This window comes from Capra hircus, chromosome 27 (genome assembly GCF_001704415.2).
Source record: "Capra hircus breed San Clemente chromosome 27, ASM170441v1, whole genome shotgun sequence".
NCBI classification, from domain to species: domain Eukaryota; kingdom Metazoa; phylum Chordata; class Mammalia; order Artiodactyla; family Bovidae; genus Capra; species Capra hircus.
In genome coordinates, this window is record NC_030834.1 from 25,796,143 (window position 1) to 25,816,529 (window position 20,387).

Consider the following 20,387-nt stretch of genomic DNA (forward strand, 5'->3'; position numbering starts at 1 on the left):
ATTCCGGTTGAATTCCTTTTCTGCCGCAGTTTGAGGGAAGGAATTTGGGGTAGCATGGAAACAAAAGTAGCTGAGTTCTAACAACTAAATTAGGTTTTTTGAGGAGGATGAGGGGTAAGTGAATTGAGAGGAATACTATGGCTGTTTGGAAAGAGACCAATTAAGAGAAACCAGAGTGTTCTAAAGGGCTTCTCAGTCCTTTGCCTTCAGACAAAAAGAGCTTTCTTGTACTTTAGCACACCTCCTAGGCCATGAATATGCTTCTAGCATTTTTAATCTGAAATTCAGCTACTTAATCCAGAAATAAGTCAAAATAAACTTGTTGAACAATGGCTCTTAGTCGACAGAAGTGTGGGTTCATCCAGGTCATCTGGATTTGCTTGGCATCCTTGAGTTGATTCTAATTTCTGTGGACAGTGGATTATTAAGGTAATTGTAAGTATTTATTTCTTTTCAAAACATTTTGTTAGTGTTTATTAAATGGTTGTTTTTGAGAAGTAATAATGAATCACCTTCCTGTAAAGATGAGCAGCTGGAATGCCTGGTACTAAAGCTGACAACCACCATAAAATGCAGTGGCATTTAGGAGGATCACTGAATTGTGGCAAAATTTGGTCAACAATAGTCAAAGATTTACAGGCTTAAACGTCAGCAATCTAGAGAGCACATTCATCTTGAATACCTTGTTGTGTGCAAACGTCACAACTAGAATTCCTGTATTTAGTTTTCTGACAGTTCAAAGAGATTGATGTGGAAATACATTGTAGGCGCATATATTTAAAGGTACTCTTTATTTTTTTGGATTTAGAATGGCAGCGCAAGTTTTAAATGGTGAAAACAAAAACAAAACTGTCCATGTATAAAGTTATACTGAAGTCATTCTGACATTACTTGTTCATCCCTTTTTGTGTTATCTTTAAACTATGCGCCATGTAAGGTTTGGATTTTGGAGCTTACAAATAAGAGCTCAAAGGTCAGTTGCCTAACCTAGAAACTTGTCTGCCCTGTCCCTTCCCATTCTCCTTCTTGATGCTTAAGGTGGAGATGCCTTTTCTCCTAATTGCAGCCCTTCAACCCAACACTACTCTCAGTCTTGCACATCTCAAGAAATTTGCTTTATCCATTCTCCCCGCTCTGGATTTCAAGCTCTCTTTCTCTTCTGGCTCTTTCCCATTGGCATCTAAACAGATTAAATTTCTTCTTAATGAGGATCTCCCTTGATCCCATGGACCCTTCAGGCCATTTGCTTGAAAAATCGGAATCCTTACTGACCATATCACCTTCATTTCCTCACTGCTCATCGTTTTGCAGCCCCTGCAACCTGGCTTACACCCCATGGCCCACAGAACCCTCACCTGTCAAGGTTGCCAAAGACTTCGTTATGGAGATCGTAGTCTTTCATTCATTTCAGACACTGACACTGAGGACACTTCCTTCTTGAAAGCTCACTTTTCTTTCAGGTCGAATCTTCTCTGGTTTCTTCAGCCTCTCCCGCCTCATTTCCTCCAGGAGCAGTGATGGTGGTGGTTTTTTGTCTTCTCCTTTCCCCCGCCCATTCCTTAAACGTGTACATCTTTGGTGTTTCACTCCCTTCCCTCTCCTGTACTGTCTCTCCCTGGGTGATCCTGTCAATGTAATTACCATCTCTATGCTGATCCTTCTCAGATCTCCTGTCTTCTGGGCTCTGCTGAGGTTTGCTGAGACCATATGGCAGTTCCACACATTTCTTAAAATCACAGTGGTCCAAAAGCACCTCCTTCTTTGCTTATTCCTCTTTTAAATGAAGGTCACACAAACCGTCCGGCAGCTCTGTGCCGCAGATCCACACAGTCCCCAGCACCCGCATCCTCCACCTCCTCAGTGGCTCTGTAGTCCGCCCGTTTCTCTTCATGATGCCGCCTTTACCCTGGAGCTCATCACAGACCCTCTTGCCTACATCATCCCAGTGGCCTGTTTGCCCTTCCCCTCAACTCCAGTTTTGGTCTTGCTCATCCCTTCCCTATAACACAATCAGAGCACAGTTGTCAAGTTGTGTATCTGACTTAAAGTTCTTCAGTGCTCTTGTGGTCAAGTCCAAGCTCCCCGCATGGCCTGGGTACCCCTCCTCCCCTCTAGCTTCCCCCAGCCCCTGAGCTCTGTGTGTGTACAGCCACTCTCTGTGCCTCTGAATTTTCTGCTCCCTGTGCTCAGAGCACTCATCATCACCCCTACTCCCCCCCCAACCTCCTTCTCACCACATCTTCAGATGGCTCCATCCATCTCATCCCTTCAGAGGTCTCAGGGTAGACACAGCTCTGTCCAGGAAAGCACCTGTGACCACCTGAATCCACCCCCTCCATGGCCCCCCTCCCCTTGAGCAGAAGCCTTTGCTTGGTGATATTGAACTGGCCACTGTCTGCGCCTCCCACCCCACTGTAAGTGCCGTGAGGGGAGGAATTGTGGCAGCCTGTTCAGGTGATTTCACACCTAGCGGTGTGCACTGAAGTATTTGTGGAACTAATAAGATAGCAGAAGTGCTTTTAGGAAATTTTCTTTTTTAAACAAAAAATAACCCTCTAACATCAACATTAAGGAAAGTGGAAAAAGCTGGCTTTAAACTCAGCATTCAAAAAACTAAGATCATAGCATCTGGTCCCATTCCCATCACTTCATGGTAAATAGATGGGGAAACAATGGAAGCAGTGACAGACTATATTTTCTTGATTTTCAAAATCACTGCAGACTGTGACTGCAGCCATGACATTAAAAGACATTTGCTCCTTGGAAGAAAAGCTGTGACAAACCTAGACAGTGTATTAAAAAGCAGAGACATTACTTTGCCATCAAAGGTCTGTCTAGTCAAAGCTGTGGTTTTTCCAGTAAGTCATGTATGGATGTGAGTGTTGGACCATAAAGAAGGCTGAGCTCTGAGGAACTGATGCTTTTGACCTGTGGTATTGAAGAAAACTCTTGAGAGTCCCTTGGACTGCAGGGAGATCAAACCAGTCAGTCCTGAAGGAAATCAGTCCTGAATATTTATTGGAAGAACTGATGATGAAGCTGAAGCTCCATTATTTTGGCCACCTAATGAGAAGAGCTGACTCATTGGAAAAGACCCTGATGCTGGGAAAGATTGAAGGCAGGAGGAGAAGGGGATGACAGAGGACGAGATGGTTGGATGGCATCACTGACCTGATGGACATGAGTTTGAGCAAGCTCCGGGAGTTGGTGAAGGACAGAGGAGCCTGCCGTGCTGCAGTCCATGGGGTCACAAAGAGTTGGGCATGACTAAGTGACTGCACAACAGCAAGAACATTAAGGTCTTAAGACCAAGAGAGCTTGGGAGACTTCTCTTCTGTGATACAGGAAACTCTGAAACCCTCTTGTGCCATGATAAAATATTTCCAGTGCTCCCGTCATTCATCCTGCCTTCGTAAGGCGAATAATTGCCCCACTTCTGGCTTACTACTATGATTTATTGGTGATCAAAATGTTTTAAACACCTTTGGTAAGTGCTGTAGAGCCCTTGTTTGCTGTTTCTGGGACTTTGACAAGGTGGAGGATGTTTCTCCCTTAGAAGTGGGCACTGGAGAAATAGTGGTAACAGGAACCCAAGTTGGATGTACGTTTAAGAATAGGTTGTCTCTGCCTTATATAAAGTCACCTCTTGCAGGTAGAGGGTGTATATGTCTGTGGGTATGCATAAAGAATGGGCCTAACACACATTAAACTCTATGAGCACCTTATTGGAGAAATATCTAAACAAATATAAGTTATTCCATCAGGACACCAGCTCTGGGAAAGAAGAGGGATTATAGGAAACCCACGGGGAATGGCAGGAGGTAGTAATTTTGAAGAGATGAAATTGGAAGTAGTGTTGGTAGAGTCAGCGCAGCCTGATACCACCTTGACCTTCAACAGTTGCAGACCTTTGTCGGTAAAGTGATGTCTCTGCTTTTTAATATGCTGTCTAGGTTGCTGATAGCCTTCTTCCCAAGAAGCAAGTGTCTTTTAATTTCATGGTTGCGGTCACGATCCACAGTGATTTTGGAGCCCAAGAAAATAAAATCTGTCACTGTTTCCACTTTTTCCCCTTCTATTTGCCATGAAGTGATGGGACTGGATGCCATGATCTTGGCTTTTTGAATGTCGCATTTCAAGCCAGCTTTTTCACTCTCTCCTTCACCCTTATCAAGAGGCTTTTCAGTTCCCCTTTGCTTTCTGCCATTAGAGTGGTATCATCAGCATATCTGTGGTTGTTGATATTTCTTACAGCAATCTTGATTCTAGCTTGTGGTTCATCCGGCCTGGCGTTTCACATGATGTGTTCTGCATACAGGGTGGCAATGTACAACCTTGTTGTACTCTTTCCCAATTTTGAACCAGTCTGTTGTTCTATGTCTGGTTCTGTTGCTTCTTGACCCGCATACAGATTTCTCAGGAGACAGGTCAGGTGCTCTGGTATTCCCATCTCTTGAAGAATTTTCCGTAGTTTGTTGTGATCCGCACAGTCAAAGGTTTCATGTAGTCGGTGAAGCAGATGCTTTTCTGGAACTTCCTTGCTTTCTCCACAATCCAGCAGATGTTGGTAATTTGATCTCTGATTCTTTTGTCTCTTTGAAACCCAGCTTGTACATCTGAAAGTTTTCAGTTCACGAACTGCTGAAGCTTAGCTTTAAGGTTTTGGAGCATATCCTTACTAGCATGTGAAATGAACACAATTGTGGTAGTTTGAACATTCTTTGGCATTGCCCTTCCTTAGGACTGGAATGAAAACTGACCTTTTCTAATCCTGTGGCCACTGCTGAGTTTTCCAAGTTTGCTGACATACTGAGTGCAACAGTTTAACAGCATCATTTTAGGATTTTAAATAGTTTAGCTGGAATTCTGACAACTCCACTAGTTTTGCTCATAGTAATGCCTCCTAAGGCCCACTTGACTTCACACTCCACAGTGTGTGGCTCTTAAGTGAGTGACCACACCATCGAGATTCTCTGGGTCATTAAGATGATTTTTGTATAGTTCTTCTGTATATTGTCACCTCTTCCTAATTTCTTCTGCTTCTGACAGATCCTTGCTGTTTCTATCATTTATCATGCCAGTCCTTGCATGATCTGTTCCCTCGATACCTCCAGTTTTACTAAAGAGATCTCAAGTCTTTCCAGTTCTGTTGTTTTCCTCTATTTCTTTACATTGTTCATTTTTGAAGGGCTTTTTCTCTCCATGTTATTCTCTGGAAATCTCTGCATTCAGTTAGGAATAGCTTTCTCCTCTACCCTTGCTTTTCACTTCTCTTCTTCCCTCAGATATTTTTAACGCCTCCTCAGACAACCACTTTGCCTTCTTGCATTTCTTTATCTTTGGGATGGTTTTGGTCACCGCCTCCTCTACACTGATAGGCATGTCTGTCTGATAATTCTTCAGGCACTCTGTTTACCAGATCTAATCCCTTCAATCTATTTATCACCTCGACTTTATATTCATATAGGATTTGATTCAGATCATACCTGAATGGCCTAGTAGTGGTTTTCTCTACTTTCTTCAACAAATATTAGCTATTTTTATTAGCATAGTACTTCCTAGAGTAGTGATGGGTGTGAAGTAACTTTGGAAAGGGTGTCTCTCCATATTTGCAATGGTATGTATTGGGCGACTGGTCTTAGCCAAGGACACTCCTTCAGTGGCTGCTTGGGGAGTGGGAACAGGTGGTACCCTCTGGCATTTGGAGTGATTTATTAGCACAAGATTGCTCAGCCTTAATGGGACCTAACGTGCCTGGGGCTGCAGTGAGCCACCAAGATCCTTGACTGGGAGCAGGGTGCTGACTGGGTAATACTCTGTTAATTGAGCTGCTGAAGGTTCTGTTTCCTCTTTTCCTTTTTCAAAAAATTTCCCCTCTTCTCCAACCCTAAAGACAGATTTGGTCACAGTTCTTTAAATTGTGCTGTGCCTTTTTCAATGAGACAGCAAGGTAAGCCACATTCATGTAGTTTGGTGTTTAATAAAGCTAAATGGATTGACATCTTTTAAAACACCGGCTGCCTTTACAAACTAGAATTCCCCATCAGCTGTTTGCATCTTGGATGTCCTTCGCAAGATGCTTGTCTGTATCTGGATTCTGTGTCAGAAATTTTGAAGCAGTTTAACTTCTGAGTATTACGGATTTGATGTAAAAGGGGAGAAAACATAAATGTTACTGCTGTAGTGGTTGTGACTTTGTAGTGGTCTCACTTGTGTCTTTTATTTGTGTGCACCTATCTCTAACAAAGCTAGTGGAGATGATGGAATTCCAGCTGAGCTATTTCACATCCAAAAGATGATGCTGTTAAACTGCTGCAAAAAACTCAGCAGTGGCCACAGGACTGAAAAAGGTCAGTTTTCATTCCAATCCCAAAGAAAGGCAATGCCAAAGAATGCTCAAACTACTGCACAGTTGTACTCATTTCACATGCTAGCAAGGTAATGCTCAAAATCCTTCAAGCTAGACTTTAACAGTATGTGAACTGAGAACTTCCAGATGTACAAGCTGGATTTAAAGAAGGCAGAGGAACCAGAGGTCAAATTGCTGGATTTAAAGAAGGCAGAGGAACCAGAGGTCAAATTGCCAAACCAGACTCCATTGGATCATAGAAAAAGCAAGGTAGTTTTAATTCCAGAGAAACATCTACTTCTGCTTCATTGATGACGCTGAAGCATTTAACTGTGTGGATCACAACAAACTGAAAACTTCTTGAAGAGTTGGGAATACCAGACCACCTTACCCTGCCTTCTTAGAAATCCGTATGCAGGTCAAGAAGCAACAGTTAGAACCAGACGTGGAACAATCGACTGGTTCAGAATTGGGAAAGGAGTACGTCAAGGCTGTGTATTGTCACCCTGCTTATTTAACTTCTATGCAAAATACATCTTGCGAAAAGCCAGGCTGGATGAATCACAAGCTGAAATCAAGATTTCTGGAAGAATATCAATAACCTCAGATAACAGATGACACCACCTTTATGGCAGAAAGTGAAGAGGAACTAAAGAGCCTCTTGATGCGAGTGAAAGAAGAGAGAGAAAAACCTGGCTTAAAGGTCAGCATTCAGAAAACGAAGATCCTGGCATCCATTCCCATCACTTCATGGCAAATAGATGGGGAAACAATGGAAACAGTTACAGATTTTATTTTCTTGGATTCCAGAATCACTGTGGACAGTGACTGCAGCCATGAAATTAAAAGACGCTTGCTCCTTGGAAGAAAAGCTATGACCAACCTGACAGTATATTAAAAAGCAGAGATGTTACTTTGCTGACAAAGGCCCATGTAGTCAAAGCTATGGTTTTTCCAGTAGTCACGTATGGATGTGAGAGTTGGACCATAAAGAAGGCTGAGCAATGAAAAATTGATGCTTTTGAACTGTAGTGATGAAGAAGACTCTTGAGAGTCCCTTGGACTGCAAGGAGATCAAACCAGTCCATGCTAAAGGAAATCAGTTCTGAATATTCATTGGAAGGACTGATGCTGAAGCCGAAACTCCAATATTTAGGCCACCAGTGTGAAGAGCCAACGCTTTAGAAAAGACCCTGATGCTGGGAAAGATTGAAGGCAGGAGGAGAAGGGAATGACAGAGGACAAGATGGTTGGATGGCATCACCAGTTCAACGGACATGACTTTGAGCAAGCTTTGGGAGATGGTGAAGGACAGGGAGCCTGGTGTGCTGTAGTCTTTGGGGTCACAAAGAATCTGACATGACTGAGCAACAGGACAGCAACAACCTATTTGGAGAAAACTTTGGAGGAAGATACTGTTTAGAAAATTTTATTTGGAGAAAAGCTAAGTTCTGCACCTAATTTAAGTGAAAGCTTGTTTTCATTTTCCAGAAAAATAAAGGTTTTAGATTTCAATGCAAAAGTTGTTTTTTTTTTTAACCTATCAGAGTAAACAGTTATCATTTCTGATTGTTATATTCTTTAATATTTATTTATTTGAGTGAGTTAGATCTTAGTTGTGGCATGGGACATCTTTTGTTGCAGCTTCTGTCTAGTTGTGGCACTCAGGCTTAGTTACTCTGTGGGATGTGGGATCTTAATTCTCCAACCAGAAATCAAACTCAATTCTCCTGCATTGGAAGGTGGATTCTTAAGCACTAGATGCCCAGGGAAGTCTGATTATCTTTTATCCTGCATTGTACTTTTGGCGTATCTTTATGAGAAATTAATCCCTTAAAAGTAAGAGAAATGAGAGAAAAATCAGTAATTCCATGGTATTATGTTCGTATCTTTTTTTCCTCTCTTTAACTAAATTATTTAACCTACAGTAAAATTTGAAAATATTTTTTGCACTTTAAAGTTATAGAAATGTACTTGATGTTGAGTTTGGGGATTGCAAACCTAAAAGCTCTAGTTCAGAGACAACACACGCATACACAATGGGGCTAAGTTCCCAGGCTTACATGGTTTAATTCCTTTTTTACTATCAGGCCAAAAATAGAAAGTACTGATATCTCACCAGGAAACTAGCAGCTCAAGTGAGGAAGGGAAATTTGGTTCTAATTCGGATGAGCTAATTTGTTGAGGATTTGCTGGAATGCCTGCTCTGCCAGGTTGCCACAACTACTTTCTCCTGTAAGATTTATTGTCAGGGCCTGTAATACTGATACCAAGGATTAAGTTTGAATTTTTAGCCTTTATTTAGAGGAGGAGAGCAAAGATTCGCTTCTGTGCAGCTCAGGGCTGCATCAAACTTTTGGACCAAAGTGGAAATCCAGGATCAACTCTTGACTGTAATTAGCACATTTTTGAAGGATTTCTGTGGTTAATTGAAATGAGGTCTGCTCTATGGCATTGTGATATTATCAGGGTAGGGAATTTGCTTGACCTAAAATTCTACATGGTCAAGTTTCCAACCTAGATGGAAGAAGTTTGAGAAGTACATAAATAATTCCAAGTTGCTGAGGAAGGGATTTAGCTTTATGGCAAGAATTCATAGGGGCTCCACCAGGGGGTTAGATGTCTAGAAACTGTCATGCTTAGGGTAGGGGATGGAGGTAGGGACTCAGGAAGGTCTCACTTGTATCCTCAGGCTCATTAAATCCAGAGACATTACTGCTGCCTAAGCTGTCGCAGAGCCCTCTAAGCCTTTCCTCTGGCTAGTTAAGTTTTCAGATCTCAGCTAGTATGTGCATATCTTATTCCTCAGTAGAGAGGCCACTCACTACTGAGGCCTCACATCATGTACGGATGTGAGAGTTGGACCATAAAGAAAGCTGAGTGCCAAAGAATTGATGCTTTTGAACTGTGGTGTTGGAGAAGACTCTTGAGAGTCCCTTGGACTGCAATGGGATCAAACCAGTCAATCCAAAAGGAAATCAACTCTGAATTTGGAAGGACTGTTGCTGAAGCTCTAATACTTTGGCCACCTGATGCGAAGAACTGACTCTTCAGAAAAGACCCTGATGCTGGAAAAGATTGAGGGCAGGAGAAGAAGGGGGCAGCAGAGGATGAGCTAGATGGATGGTATTACTGACTTAGTGGACATGAGTTTGAGCAAACTCCAGGAGATAATACAAGACAGGGAAGCTTGGCATGCTGCAGTCCACGGGGCCACAAAGAGTTGGATGTGACTTGGCAACTGAACAACAACAGAGAGGCCACTGTCTTAGAAATTAGTAAAATAAGCAATTATTGAAGAAAAATACATGTCTGTTTCTAGTGTCACCAGAATCATTTGTGACCTTATAGAAATGTTGATTAGGACTTCTGTATTCCAAGGTTCAGGTCATGGTTATGAGTGTCATATGGGCCTCTTCCCAAAGTCTAGGATCATTGTCCTCTACTGTATTTTATGAACCAATCCTGGTATTAATAGCAATAGCTGACAGTGGATATGTTGGTTTGGATCATTTTCTGCTCTTGGAAAAAGTGTGTGCCCTCCAGACCAAATAGGATCACCTTCAGAATTCCTGCATGTTTTCCCTGCATATCTGTTTGCTGATGAGACAACATACCGGAGCCCCGGCAGGGACAGTAAATGCAGACAGGTGTCAGAGAACAAGTGTGAGTGGATTTTTTTCATCAGTGAAAAAACCTTCTAGAAATGAGAGTAAGGTTATCATAATCATTTTACAACAGGAACGTATCTTTTAAAATATTTTAAGGAAAAGGTATTAAATTTTCAAAAGTAAGTATCAAATTATATTACGTTAGACACAAATATCTTATTTTTTCTCATTCCTCTGTTGCCACTGTACTTTCTATATCAGCATGTTTCCACAAAAACGGATTTTACAAAATAATGGGATTCTTTTTTTCTTTATTGACTAAGCAGTATATTATACACCTGCTAGAATTTAATAAATGTTTATCTAATAATGATTCATTAAATTGATCCAGTACAGTCTTAACATTGGTTTTTTTCCATCTTGTTATATTTCCGCAAAGTTGGTTTTGAGTTAGCTTTTGCAATCAGTATTTTATCAGTTGTGCGTAGTTAAGACTGTTTGCAAAGAACGTTGCATAATCTGTCAACTCAGAGAAGAGTTTCTGACGTCTGCATTTCTGTTACTGAAAAGCAAATGAATGCTTGACATGTGGCAGCTTTGTTTTATTCCCTCAGGGCAGCATAGGAAAATTGAACATGAAATTGGAGAGAGGCAGTAGCAGTCAGGTCTTCACTGATTAAAGCTTTATGTCTCTGTAAACAGTTCTGCTTCCCATGTAATCTGGGGTGAATTAAGTTCAGTTTTATATTGATAAGACGAGGATCATTCACTTATTCAGTTTGGGCAATTTACTGAAAAAAAGTTTTCCCTGTTTTTAGCATTTCAAAGAAAGTTTGTTTATTGGTTGACTTGCTTATTCTTTTTTATGTTTATGTTATTCTGTGTTTAATAGAAGTTTCAAACCAACATGGTGACCATACTACCAAAGAAGGGATTAAAAATAAATAACAGCTCACCTACAATCCTATCCTTCTCTTTTTAGTTTTTTTTTTGCTTCCTTCCAAATTCCTTTACAATAGTTTTAAAATTTGTCTTTTATTCATGATATTGAATACTAATCACTTTATCAAGAGAGTGTTTTATTTGTGTGTGTGTTAGTCACTCAGTGACGTCCAGCTCTTTGTGACCCCATGGACTGTAGCCCACCAGGCTCCTCTGTCCATGGGATTCTCCAGGCAAGAATACTTGAGTGGGTTGCCATTGCCTTCTCCAGGGGATCTTCCCAACCCAGGGATTGAACCCAGGTCTCCCACATTGCAGTAAGGATATTGTTTGAGCCACTTGGGAAGACCTGTGTCTTGTTTAGTTAATGACTAATAGGTATGCCTCATTCTGTCTATCAGCTGTTTCCTAGAGTTGTGTATGAATTGTCCAATTTTCATATGATTCTTAAATCATTACTAAAATTCACCAGTGGGCCTCCATTTCTGAGTACTTTTTAGTTGGCAGTTGTTCCTACTTCTTGATCTTTGCACGACTCTTGTGTGAAAACACTTAAATGGTACCGAAGGTCAGCATTTAGTAAATATCTTCAGTTCTCCTCCTGCCTCAGTTGGCCTTTGTATAACTTCAGCTTTTTACTTGATTTTTCTTTAAGCAAGACACTTCTCTCCCTTATCTTCTAGATGTGTTATAATAGAAATAGTTATTTAAGGACTACCTACGGGTAGAAATTGATACACATTTGACTTATGGAAGTTTGATAGATTTTGACTTTGGAGCGGAAATATTGGCAAATTGAAGATATCATCTGTATTTGTGAATTTTTCAGCAGCTATTTGTGAGATGTCATGCTTGGCACTCCTTCAGGTGTTTTGGAAGATGCTGATGTATAAAACTTTATTTTACATCAAGGAAATTTTCACTCATTTTTGTTTTTCTCTTTGGTTTTTTTTTCTATATCCTTTGAATCAGCCACTTTCAATATCAAACTTTCAAACATTGTATTTATATTCATGAATGAATAATGTTGAATGAGTTAGCTTTTTATACTAGAGTTAGCGTGAAACTGGATTACTCACATCCCAGAAATTTGTTCTCTTACAAGCACAAGTCATTGAGATTCAGTATAGAAAACATGGGGCTTCCCAGGTGGCCTAAATGGTAAAGAACCCACCTGCCAGTGCAGGAGACATGAGAGACGTGGGTGTGATCCTTGGATCAGGAAGACCCCCTGGAGGAGGGCGTGGCACCCCACTCCAGTATCTTGCCTGCAAAATCCCATGGCCAGAGGAGCCTGGCGGGCTACGGTCCATAGGGTCACAGTGAGTTGGACACGACTGAAGTGATTTAGTAAGCATAAACAGAGGTATTTTATTATTTTTAGTATTTTTAAATGAAATACATTTTAATAATAGTTTTCTTTTATGGACATTAAGTTGAGGAGTGTTCCAAGGTTTATTTCGTAGGATAGAAAACTCCAGGTTCCTCAGAGAAGTTGTCATGCTGTGATCTCATGAGTTTAGGTTATTGACAGTGATTATAATGAGATTGAAGGGATAACATTCAATCTCTGTAGACCACTGTGCAGTAGAATTGGTAAACATGACTCTGAACTTCTAAAAGTTAAATATATTTAATTTTATTGACCGAGAAGCTGCATATACTATTATATTTCCTATTCTTAAGTTATTTCCTAGTCTGCTGAGTTATATGTCTTCATAGACAAGGCCATATATGGCCTTTTAATTTTTTATTTATTTGCACATAAGCTGTACATATTCATTGGAGATAAATTTAGAAACACATATTAGCAATATAATACATATTGTATGAAATACATAGAAGTAAAAATTAGCCTTCCACCCAAAGATCATTACTGTTAACATTTTGGTATATTGTACTTCAGACTTTTTACTGTAATACATGTATTTTTTGCCTTACTCAATCCATGTTTTGTTTTTCAGTGGTAGATTATTGGGAGCTGTAAGGTGTGGGGAGTAAGACACTCTATCTACCTCATTCATTCCATTTAAAAAAAAACATAGCATACTTGGCATGGACTTTAGCTTTATTTATTTACTTAGAGATTGCAAGTAAATATAAATAAACGTGTCGATTACAAATCCATACTTTAGGCATAATTGAATAGCAGTTTTATTTTAAAAGCTCTAAGCATGTTTGGGGCTTCCCTGGTGGCTCAGTTGATGAAGAATATGCCCACAATGCGGGAGACCTGGGTTCAGTCCTGGGTTGGGAAGATCCCCTGGAGGAGGGCATGGCAACCCGCTATAGAATTCTTGCCTGGAGAATCCCATGGCCAGAGGAGCCGGGTGGGCTACAGTCTGTGGGTTGCAAAGAGTCAGACATGACTGAGCGACTAAGCACAGCATAGCACACAAGATGTTTTGGGGGAAATTTTTTAATTCTAAAAGGTTCAAGTGGCTCTACATTTAAATGAAATAGAATGAAATGAAAGCAGAGCTCACAAGTAATTGATAAAGCTGTAGACCACATAATGATATTTTTCCCTGCTTTTAGGCCTTAACTAGACTGTAAGTCCTGTAAAGCTAGAGGCCGTTCCTGTGTTCCACATAATTCTAGACATAATCTTAGCGCAATCCCTGGAGTGTAATAAGGCCTAAAAAATGTGAGATCAAGAAATGATTGAAGAAAAGACAGAGAAACAAAAAGATGAGGTGATTTACCCCTTTGCTTGCTGCAAGGATAAATGAGGTATCTCTTGGAATTTATTTCTATTGACATAGCTTTAAAAATTGCAGCAACAGGGACTTCCCTGGCCCTCCAGTGGTTAGGAATCCATGCTTCTAATGCAGGGAATGTGGGTTCAAATCCTAGCTGAGGAACTAGCATCTCACATGCCAAGCAGCCAAAAAGCAAAACAAACAAAAGACACAAAAACAAACAAAAACCTGTGTAAAAGTTTCTATCCCAACATGCTCTAACTAAATTTTCAAATATAATTATCTATTAAAAATTGCAATAGCAAACAAAAATGGCAAATCCTTTTAATCACCCAAGGTTCCAATTCCTTTGCTCCCCAAATAAGCGACCTGTGGCAGTCCCTAAAAGGCCACATGAAAGAGCACTCAGAAAATCACAGCTTGGGCTTATTGCTTCCCAGGTGGCACAAGTGGTAAAGAACCACCAGCCTGCCAGGGCAGGAGGCTCGGGTTCTATCCCTTCAGAGATGTGGGTTCGATCCCTGGGTTGGGAGGATGCCCTGGAGAAGGAAATGGCAGCCCGCTCCAGTATTCTTGCCTGGAGAATCCCATGGACAGAGGAGCCTGGTGGGCTACAGTTCATGGGGTCTCAAGAGTCAGACACGGATGAAGTGACTTAACACAGCATATTTAACCCTCCTGACTGCCCCAGGCCACACCTCCAGCATCAAGTTAAGAGCAAGCAGGTGCCACAGGTGCCGGGAAGCTGGGCAGGGAACTGGAGAGAGGACTCCAGACCAGCTTTTAACACCGTCCCTTCTCTTCCTCAGGTTGCCATCTTCAGAATGATTCCCTGCAGAGCAGCGCTGTCTTTTGCCCGATGTCTGGTCCGGAGGAAAATCGTCACTCTGGACAGTTTAGAAGATACCAAACTGTGTCGCTGCCTATCCACCATGGACCTCATCGCCCTGGGGGTGGGGAGCACGCTGGGTGCTGGGGTCTACGTGCTGGCTGGGGAGGTGGCCAAAGCGGACTCTGGCCCCAGCATCGTGGTCTCCTTTCTCATTGCTGCGCTGGCTTCCGTGATGGCAGGTCTTTGCTATGCGGAATTCGGGGCCCGAGTTCCCAAGACTGGGTCTGCCTACTTGTACACTTACGTTACTGTTGGAGAACTGTGGGCCTTCATCACTGGCTGGAATCTCATTTTATCTTATGTGATAGGTATGTTTCCAGAAACTGAACCTAATTGGTTAGGATGATAGAAATAGCATTCCTGAGTCAGTGGCCTTAGGTTTCTATGTAGCATCTGCTTTAACTAGCGCCCAGGTGATCTGAGTATATCACTTACTCCCTGTGTCTCATTTTTCTGATCTCTCAGTGACTCCTAATTGCAAAATTCGGTGATTCTGCTTTTTTCCCTGAATATGTCTCTTGTGAGCTTAAAAATCTGTTTCTTAAAAGACAACAGTTCCTTAATGCAAGTAAAGTTACCTGATTCCACAGTTACGGACTTGAGCATTTGCTTGCTATTGTGAGATAATGTTATATGTGTTAAGAATGTTCAATTCTTTCTGAACTAACTCATGTTTATCCTAGAATAGAGGAGTACAAGATGGTATTAATTTTCTCCCACTGACCTTGTATATTCTGTGGTTTGGAAGGAACATCAAGCGTTGCAAGGGCGTGGAGTGGCACTTTTGATGAACTTCTTAGCAAGCAGATTGGTCATTTTTTCCGGACATACTTCAAAATGAATTATACTGGCCTTGCAGAGTATCCAGACTTTTTTGCTGTGTGCCTTATATTACTTCTTGCAGGTAAGAAACCAGTTACACTTCTCCCTAAGGTGAGCCGGATTTGTTGTCCCAGGAAAATAGGTTACCGCTGAATTTTGGACCGAAGTGCCAGGGCTAGGCAAGATATTTAAACACAGAAGTCACTGTTGGAGATCTGTGGGCCTCGTCACTACCTAGAATCACATTTTGTCTTATGTGATAGGCATGTTTCAAAAATAAATCTAGGGCCTCCCTGGTGGGTCAGTGCTAAAGAATCCACCTACCAATGAAGGAGACATGGGTTTGATCCCTGGACTGGGAAGATCCCATAAGCCATAGAAGAACTAAGCCCGTTTGCCACAACTTCTAAGCTTGTGCTCTAGAGCCTGGGAGCCAGAGCTCCTGAGCCCTTGTGCTCTTGAGCAACAAGGGAAGCCACCGCAATGAGAAGCTGACACGCTGCAACTAGAAAGTAGCCCACACTCGCCACAACTGGTGAGAAGCCCATGCAGTGACAAAGACCCAGCACAGCCAGTAAATAAATAAAACTAGATATATATACACACACACAAAGAAATCTAAATTATACGGAACTATAGAAATAGTATTGATACTTCTGAAATAAATGATACCTGGGAGGCACTAAATAATCAGATAAGGTACATCAATTTTATAATATGAATTGGAGATTTGCGGAAATGGCCACAAAGTTTCAAAATAAGGAAGAATGTAAAATTGGGGCATTATTTCATCTTGTCAGTTACAACTAAAGATGTTTGCAAGCATACTGTTTCTAGAAGAAATTCAGTCTTTGTGTTTATGCCTATAGAATGTAGACATCTGGTTGAAAAGGGAACGTATTCAAACCACCTGTCATTTTTTTGATGCAGACATTATGTAAACAAACACACTTGATGCTAGAATTTTCCCATTTTCATCAGTTGTATAGCATAGTGGTTTAGAAAGGCAGAGGATTTAGAATGAAGAGTGACCAGGTTTTCAGTTCTGCTCTGCCGCTTCCTATCTGTGGAACACTGGATGACTTAATCCTTCCATGACTTAGTTTGTTCATCCATAAAATGAGGATGTCAGTGTTTATCTTGTGCAGGCTTCTTGCTTGATGCATGGTAAGCACATATGCATAGTAAGCATAGATGGCAGGCAGTTTCATTTTGTAGACATAGCTCACCCCTGCCTGATACTTGTTTTAATTATTTGAACATTTTCTGTTTTGATTGTCATTCTACCTTGTACTCCTGCTAAACCCATCAAGCATTGCACTAAGAATAAAGCTCATGTTTGTTTCTGCTTTCTGCTTGATATACTCTTGCATTCCTGTCCAACCTTATCTCGAGCTACTTTCTCCTTCTCTTTCTATAATTTTTCCATGTATACTTTTATATAATTAAGGAGCTTCTCTGGCAGTCCAGTGGTTAAGACTTAGCCTTCCAGTGCAGGGATTGAGGGTCTGATCCCTGGTCGGGGAAGCTAAGATCCGACATGCCTCATGGCCAAAAATATAAAGCATAAAACAGAAGCAACATTGTAACAAATTCAATGAAGATTTTTTTTTTAATGGTTCACATCAAAACATGTTTTAAAAATTATATAATTGAAAATAGCTTTGCCCCTTAAAATGTTAGCCATTAATTTGATGTTTTATGTAGGGACAGGGTTAGTGACATGAACAAAATTTATAGGTCCTAATTATCTGATATTTTCTTCCTAATGTGAGAAAAAATTGCATCAGTGGTTTTTCCACAGGTGATAGGCTTTGTTTGTTTTGGTTTCTTAACAGCCTAGTAACATTAAATTACTTACATCACGCTTTATTTAGGGATGGTTTCAGTGACCTTAAATATTCAGCTTTAATCTCTAAATGATGAGAAGCATGTAGCTGTGACACAGTTCCCGTCATTAAACTCCGTGCAGGACTTGGGCCTTGGCTTGCATCTTGCGTCCTGAGTTCATCGAGCATCATGCCTTTCTTTCAGGACAGGCCAAGATTGCAGGCTGACTTTGTTCTTAGAAACTTTGAAGACCAAAACCTCCTGCTGTAATCTTTATTCATATTGCAATGTCAATTGTCTTACCAACTAAGGCTGTTGTTTTTATTAATGATAGCAGGGAAGCATAGGCAGGATTTCAAGAGGTGACCAGTCTACTGGCGGGAGCTGGGGCTTTGAGAATGAGAGCACGCTTGGGGTATTGGGAAACAAAACCTGGAGGTGGCTTTGTTATTTTCCGAAGTCTATAGCAGCATTGTGTGTATTTCCAAGGTGTATAGTTGTATAGTGTTTCCTAATCTGACAGACAATTGCAGAGTCAGTCAGTATACTGAGAGAGTCAATAATTATACTGACCATACAGTTTTCCTTTCTGTTGCTAATACAGTTGTATTCTTGTATAATTCTGGGGATGAAATTCAGCATTCTCTTCTCTACTTGTGTAATTTTGCTTATTTGACATGGGTGGTATACATACAAGTAAATATGTGATTATAAGCCTTTCATCACACTTATTGCCCCAACAGTAAAAAGTAAACTTTCTTTGATCCATAATTCATACCTATACAGGATGGATTAAAAATATTAATAAGATAGATATAATCATGAAAGGACTGGAAGGAAGCAAAGGTGGATGTTTTGGGGTTAACATTAATCTTCCTAGAGGTAGAAACTGAAGAGGAAAAATTTATATTATAAAACTTTCTTACATGTGTTATCAACACCAAGGTTAAAATTAAAATTAGTACGTGATAATTAGGTAGACCACAAGCAGTGTCTGCCATAAAAACCGCATCTTCTCCTTAACAGAGTAAAATAAAACTCAGCAAAACCTTTGTCATTCTTTTATTGGAGAAATAGGCTAGCCCATATTTCAAATTAACCACATTATTTTAATGTTTGTAATTTGGGAGATACAAAATTGTAGAAATTCAGAACTAGAAGGGAACTTAAAAGTTATTTAAGTGCACAATTCAGTTGATTACTGTGGTAAGTGGAGTCCAGCAGGTTATAATCTACTCCACATTGCTCAGCTTTGTAATTACGGAGCCAGCCCTGCCTGTTGATTTCCTCTTCAAGGCAGGAACTGCCCATGTGTTTGCCCCTAGTGTGTTTGAATCTGGATAATAAATGGCAATATTATAATGGTCTTTTTTTCCCCCAAAAAAAGTACATGATAAATTGGGAAAACATTCTGTATACATGTACAGTCAGAGAGCTTATAGCATTATTGTATAAATAAGCTTTATAAATCAATATGAATAAGAATAACCTAATGGTAAAAAATGGACAATTTCAACTGGCCAAACTTTCTGGAAACTGTTCTGACAGTATGAACCAAAAGTCTTACATAAAGTGTATACCATTGATATGGTGCTACCTTGTAGAAAATTATTGTAAAGAAATAATTAGAAGGTGTTAAAAGATATTTATAAAAGGATGATTAGGTCAGTACTATTTATAGTTGTAAGAAACTAACAATGACCTGTTTGTAAATATAGGAGTAAAGTATAGTGTATCCATAGAGTAGAAGAGTGTGTGGCTGTTAAAATTATATATTTGTTGACATGGAAATGTGTGCATGTGTGTGTGTACAAAATTCTGAAGAGATTACACTTGATCTTTATTTTCTTTCTTTTTTCCTGTGTTTTCGAGTTACTTGAGTCAGAAATTGATTGCCTTTACAATCAAAATATAAAAATAAAGCTATTAAAGTGAGAATTGATTTAATAAAATCTTTGAAATGACAATTGAAGAATTACTTTGTTTAATGTATTCAGTAAGTATGAGGCAGAAAATATGATTGAAAGAAAGAAAAGAGAAAGAAAATTTTCTTTCAAAATTTTGCAGCCATTAACCTTGAAATTGCTTTTTAAGAATAGCATTTCATTAAAAGTAAGTTACTTTACCTCCGCCTGGCCCTGCCCACCTGTGAATGATTCCTGAAGTCACTAGTGCATCCCCTGTCTGAAACGCTAGGGCTTCCCTGGTGGCGCTAGTGGTAAAGAACCCACCTGTCAATACAGGAGACATAAGAGAGGTGGGTTCAGTCCCTGGGTTGGGAAGATCCCCTGGAGAACCGCATGGCAACCCACTCCAGTAATCTTGCCTGGAGAATCCCATGGACAAAGAAGGCTGGCGGGCTACAGTCCGTGGGGTCACAAAGAGTCGAATACGAATGAGGTGACTTAGCATGCTCCTCTACCCACCCATTGGTAATAATACCCACTTCCTAAATTTATTCAGTTATTGGAGAGTGTGAAATCTCCTGGCTGTGAGCACAGTCTGCATTCTGCATACACTTAGGTGACTGAGTAAAAACTCTCCATAGAAAGGGACAATGTCAGTTAAATATATGAATCCTGCTTAAATAATATCCTAAAGCCTGTGACTGTCTCAAACTGCTGTAGCCTTTTCCTAAAGGTGAGGTAAAAATTAAAGCACCCTTGATTTTTCCATAGGTCTTTTATCTTTCGGAGTGAAAGAGTCTGCTTGGGTGAACAAAGTCTTCACAGCTGTCAATATCCTGGTGCTTCTCTTTGTTATGGTTGCTGGATTTGTGAAAGGAAATGTGGCAAACTGGAAGATTAGTGAAGACTTTCTCAAAAATATATCTGCAAGTGCCAGGTAAAATACTTGGGTTTTTTCCCTCCTATTTCGAGTTTTTTTTTTTTTTTTTTAAATTTTGCCTGCTTTTGTCTTATGTTACATTTTCGTCTAGAACAACAGTTCTCAAACTCTTTGTTTCCGAGAACTTTGTGAAGGTCTATTCTATTTCAAGACTGTTTTCCCCAAAGCACGAGTGTATAGGTATGTTCACCACTGAGCAGCTGTTTGAAGCTGTGAAGCTGCTGATTCTTCACTTCAGGTATGGCTTTGGGTTTAAGGGAAGAAATGAGAGATCTTAACCACTGAAAGAATGTTTTCTCCGCGCCCCCCCCCCCCCCCCGCCCCGCAAAGGTTTGCCACTTCTGAATAACAATGAGCATTTTGGATCATGCATCCTTTTGTTTTTTCCTTTG

At 40.4% G+C, this 20,387-nt stretch overlaps 1 protein-coding gene across 2 annotated transcripts in view; it reads left to right on the forward strand.

Moving 5' to 3' along the window:
• The window catches only part of SLC7A2 (solute carrier family 7 member 2), a 69,380-nt gene that overhangs the window by 26,443 nt on the left and 22,550 nt on the right, over positions 1 to 20,387 (forward strand). For both annotated transcript variants that reach the window (XM_018042020.1, XM_018042021.1), the window contains exons 2-4: positions 14,414 to 14,804; positions 15,245 to 15,400; positions 19,827 to 19,992. In XM_018042020.1, coding sequence (XP_017897509.1) covers positions 14,429 to 14,804; positions 15,245 to 15,400; positions 19,827 to 19,992 — 698 coding nt within the window. In that variant the 5' untranslated portion in view covers positions 14,414 to 14,428. The remainder of the gene's footprint in view (positions 1 to 14,413; positions 14,805 to 15,244; positions 15,401 to 19,826; positions 19,993 to 20,387) is intronic.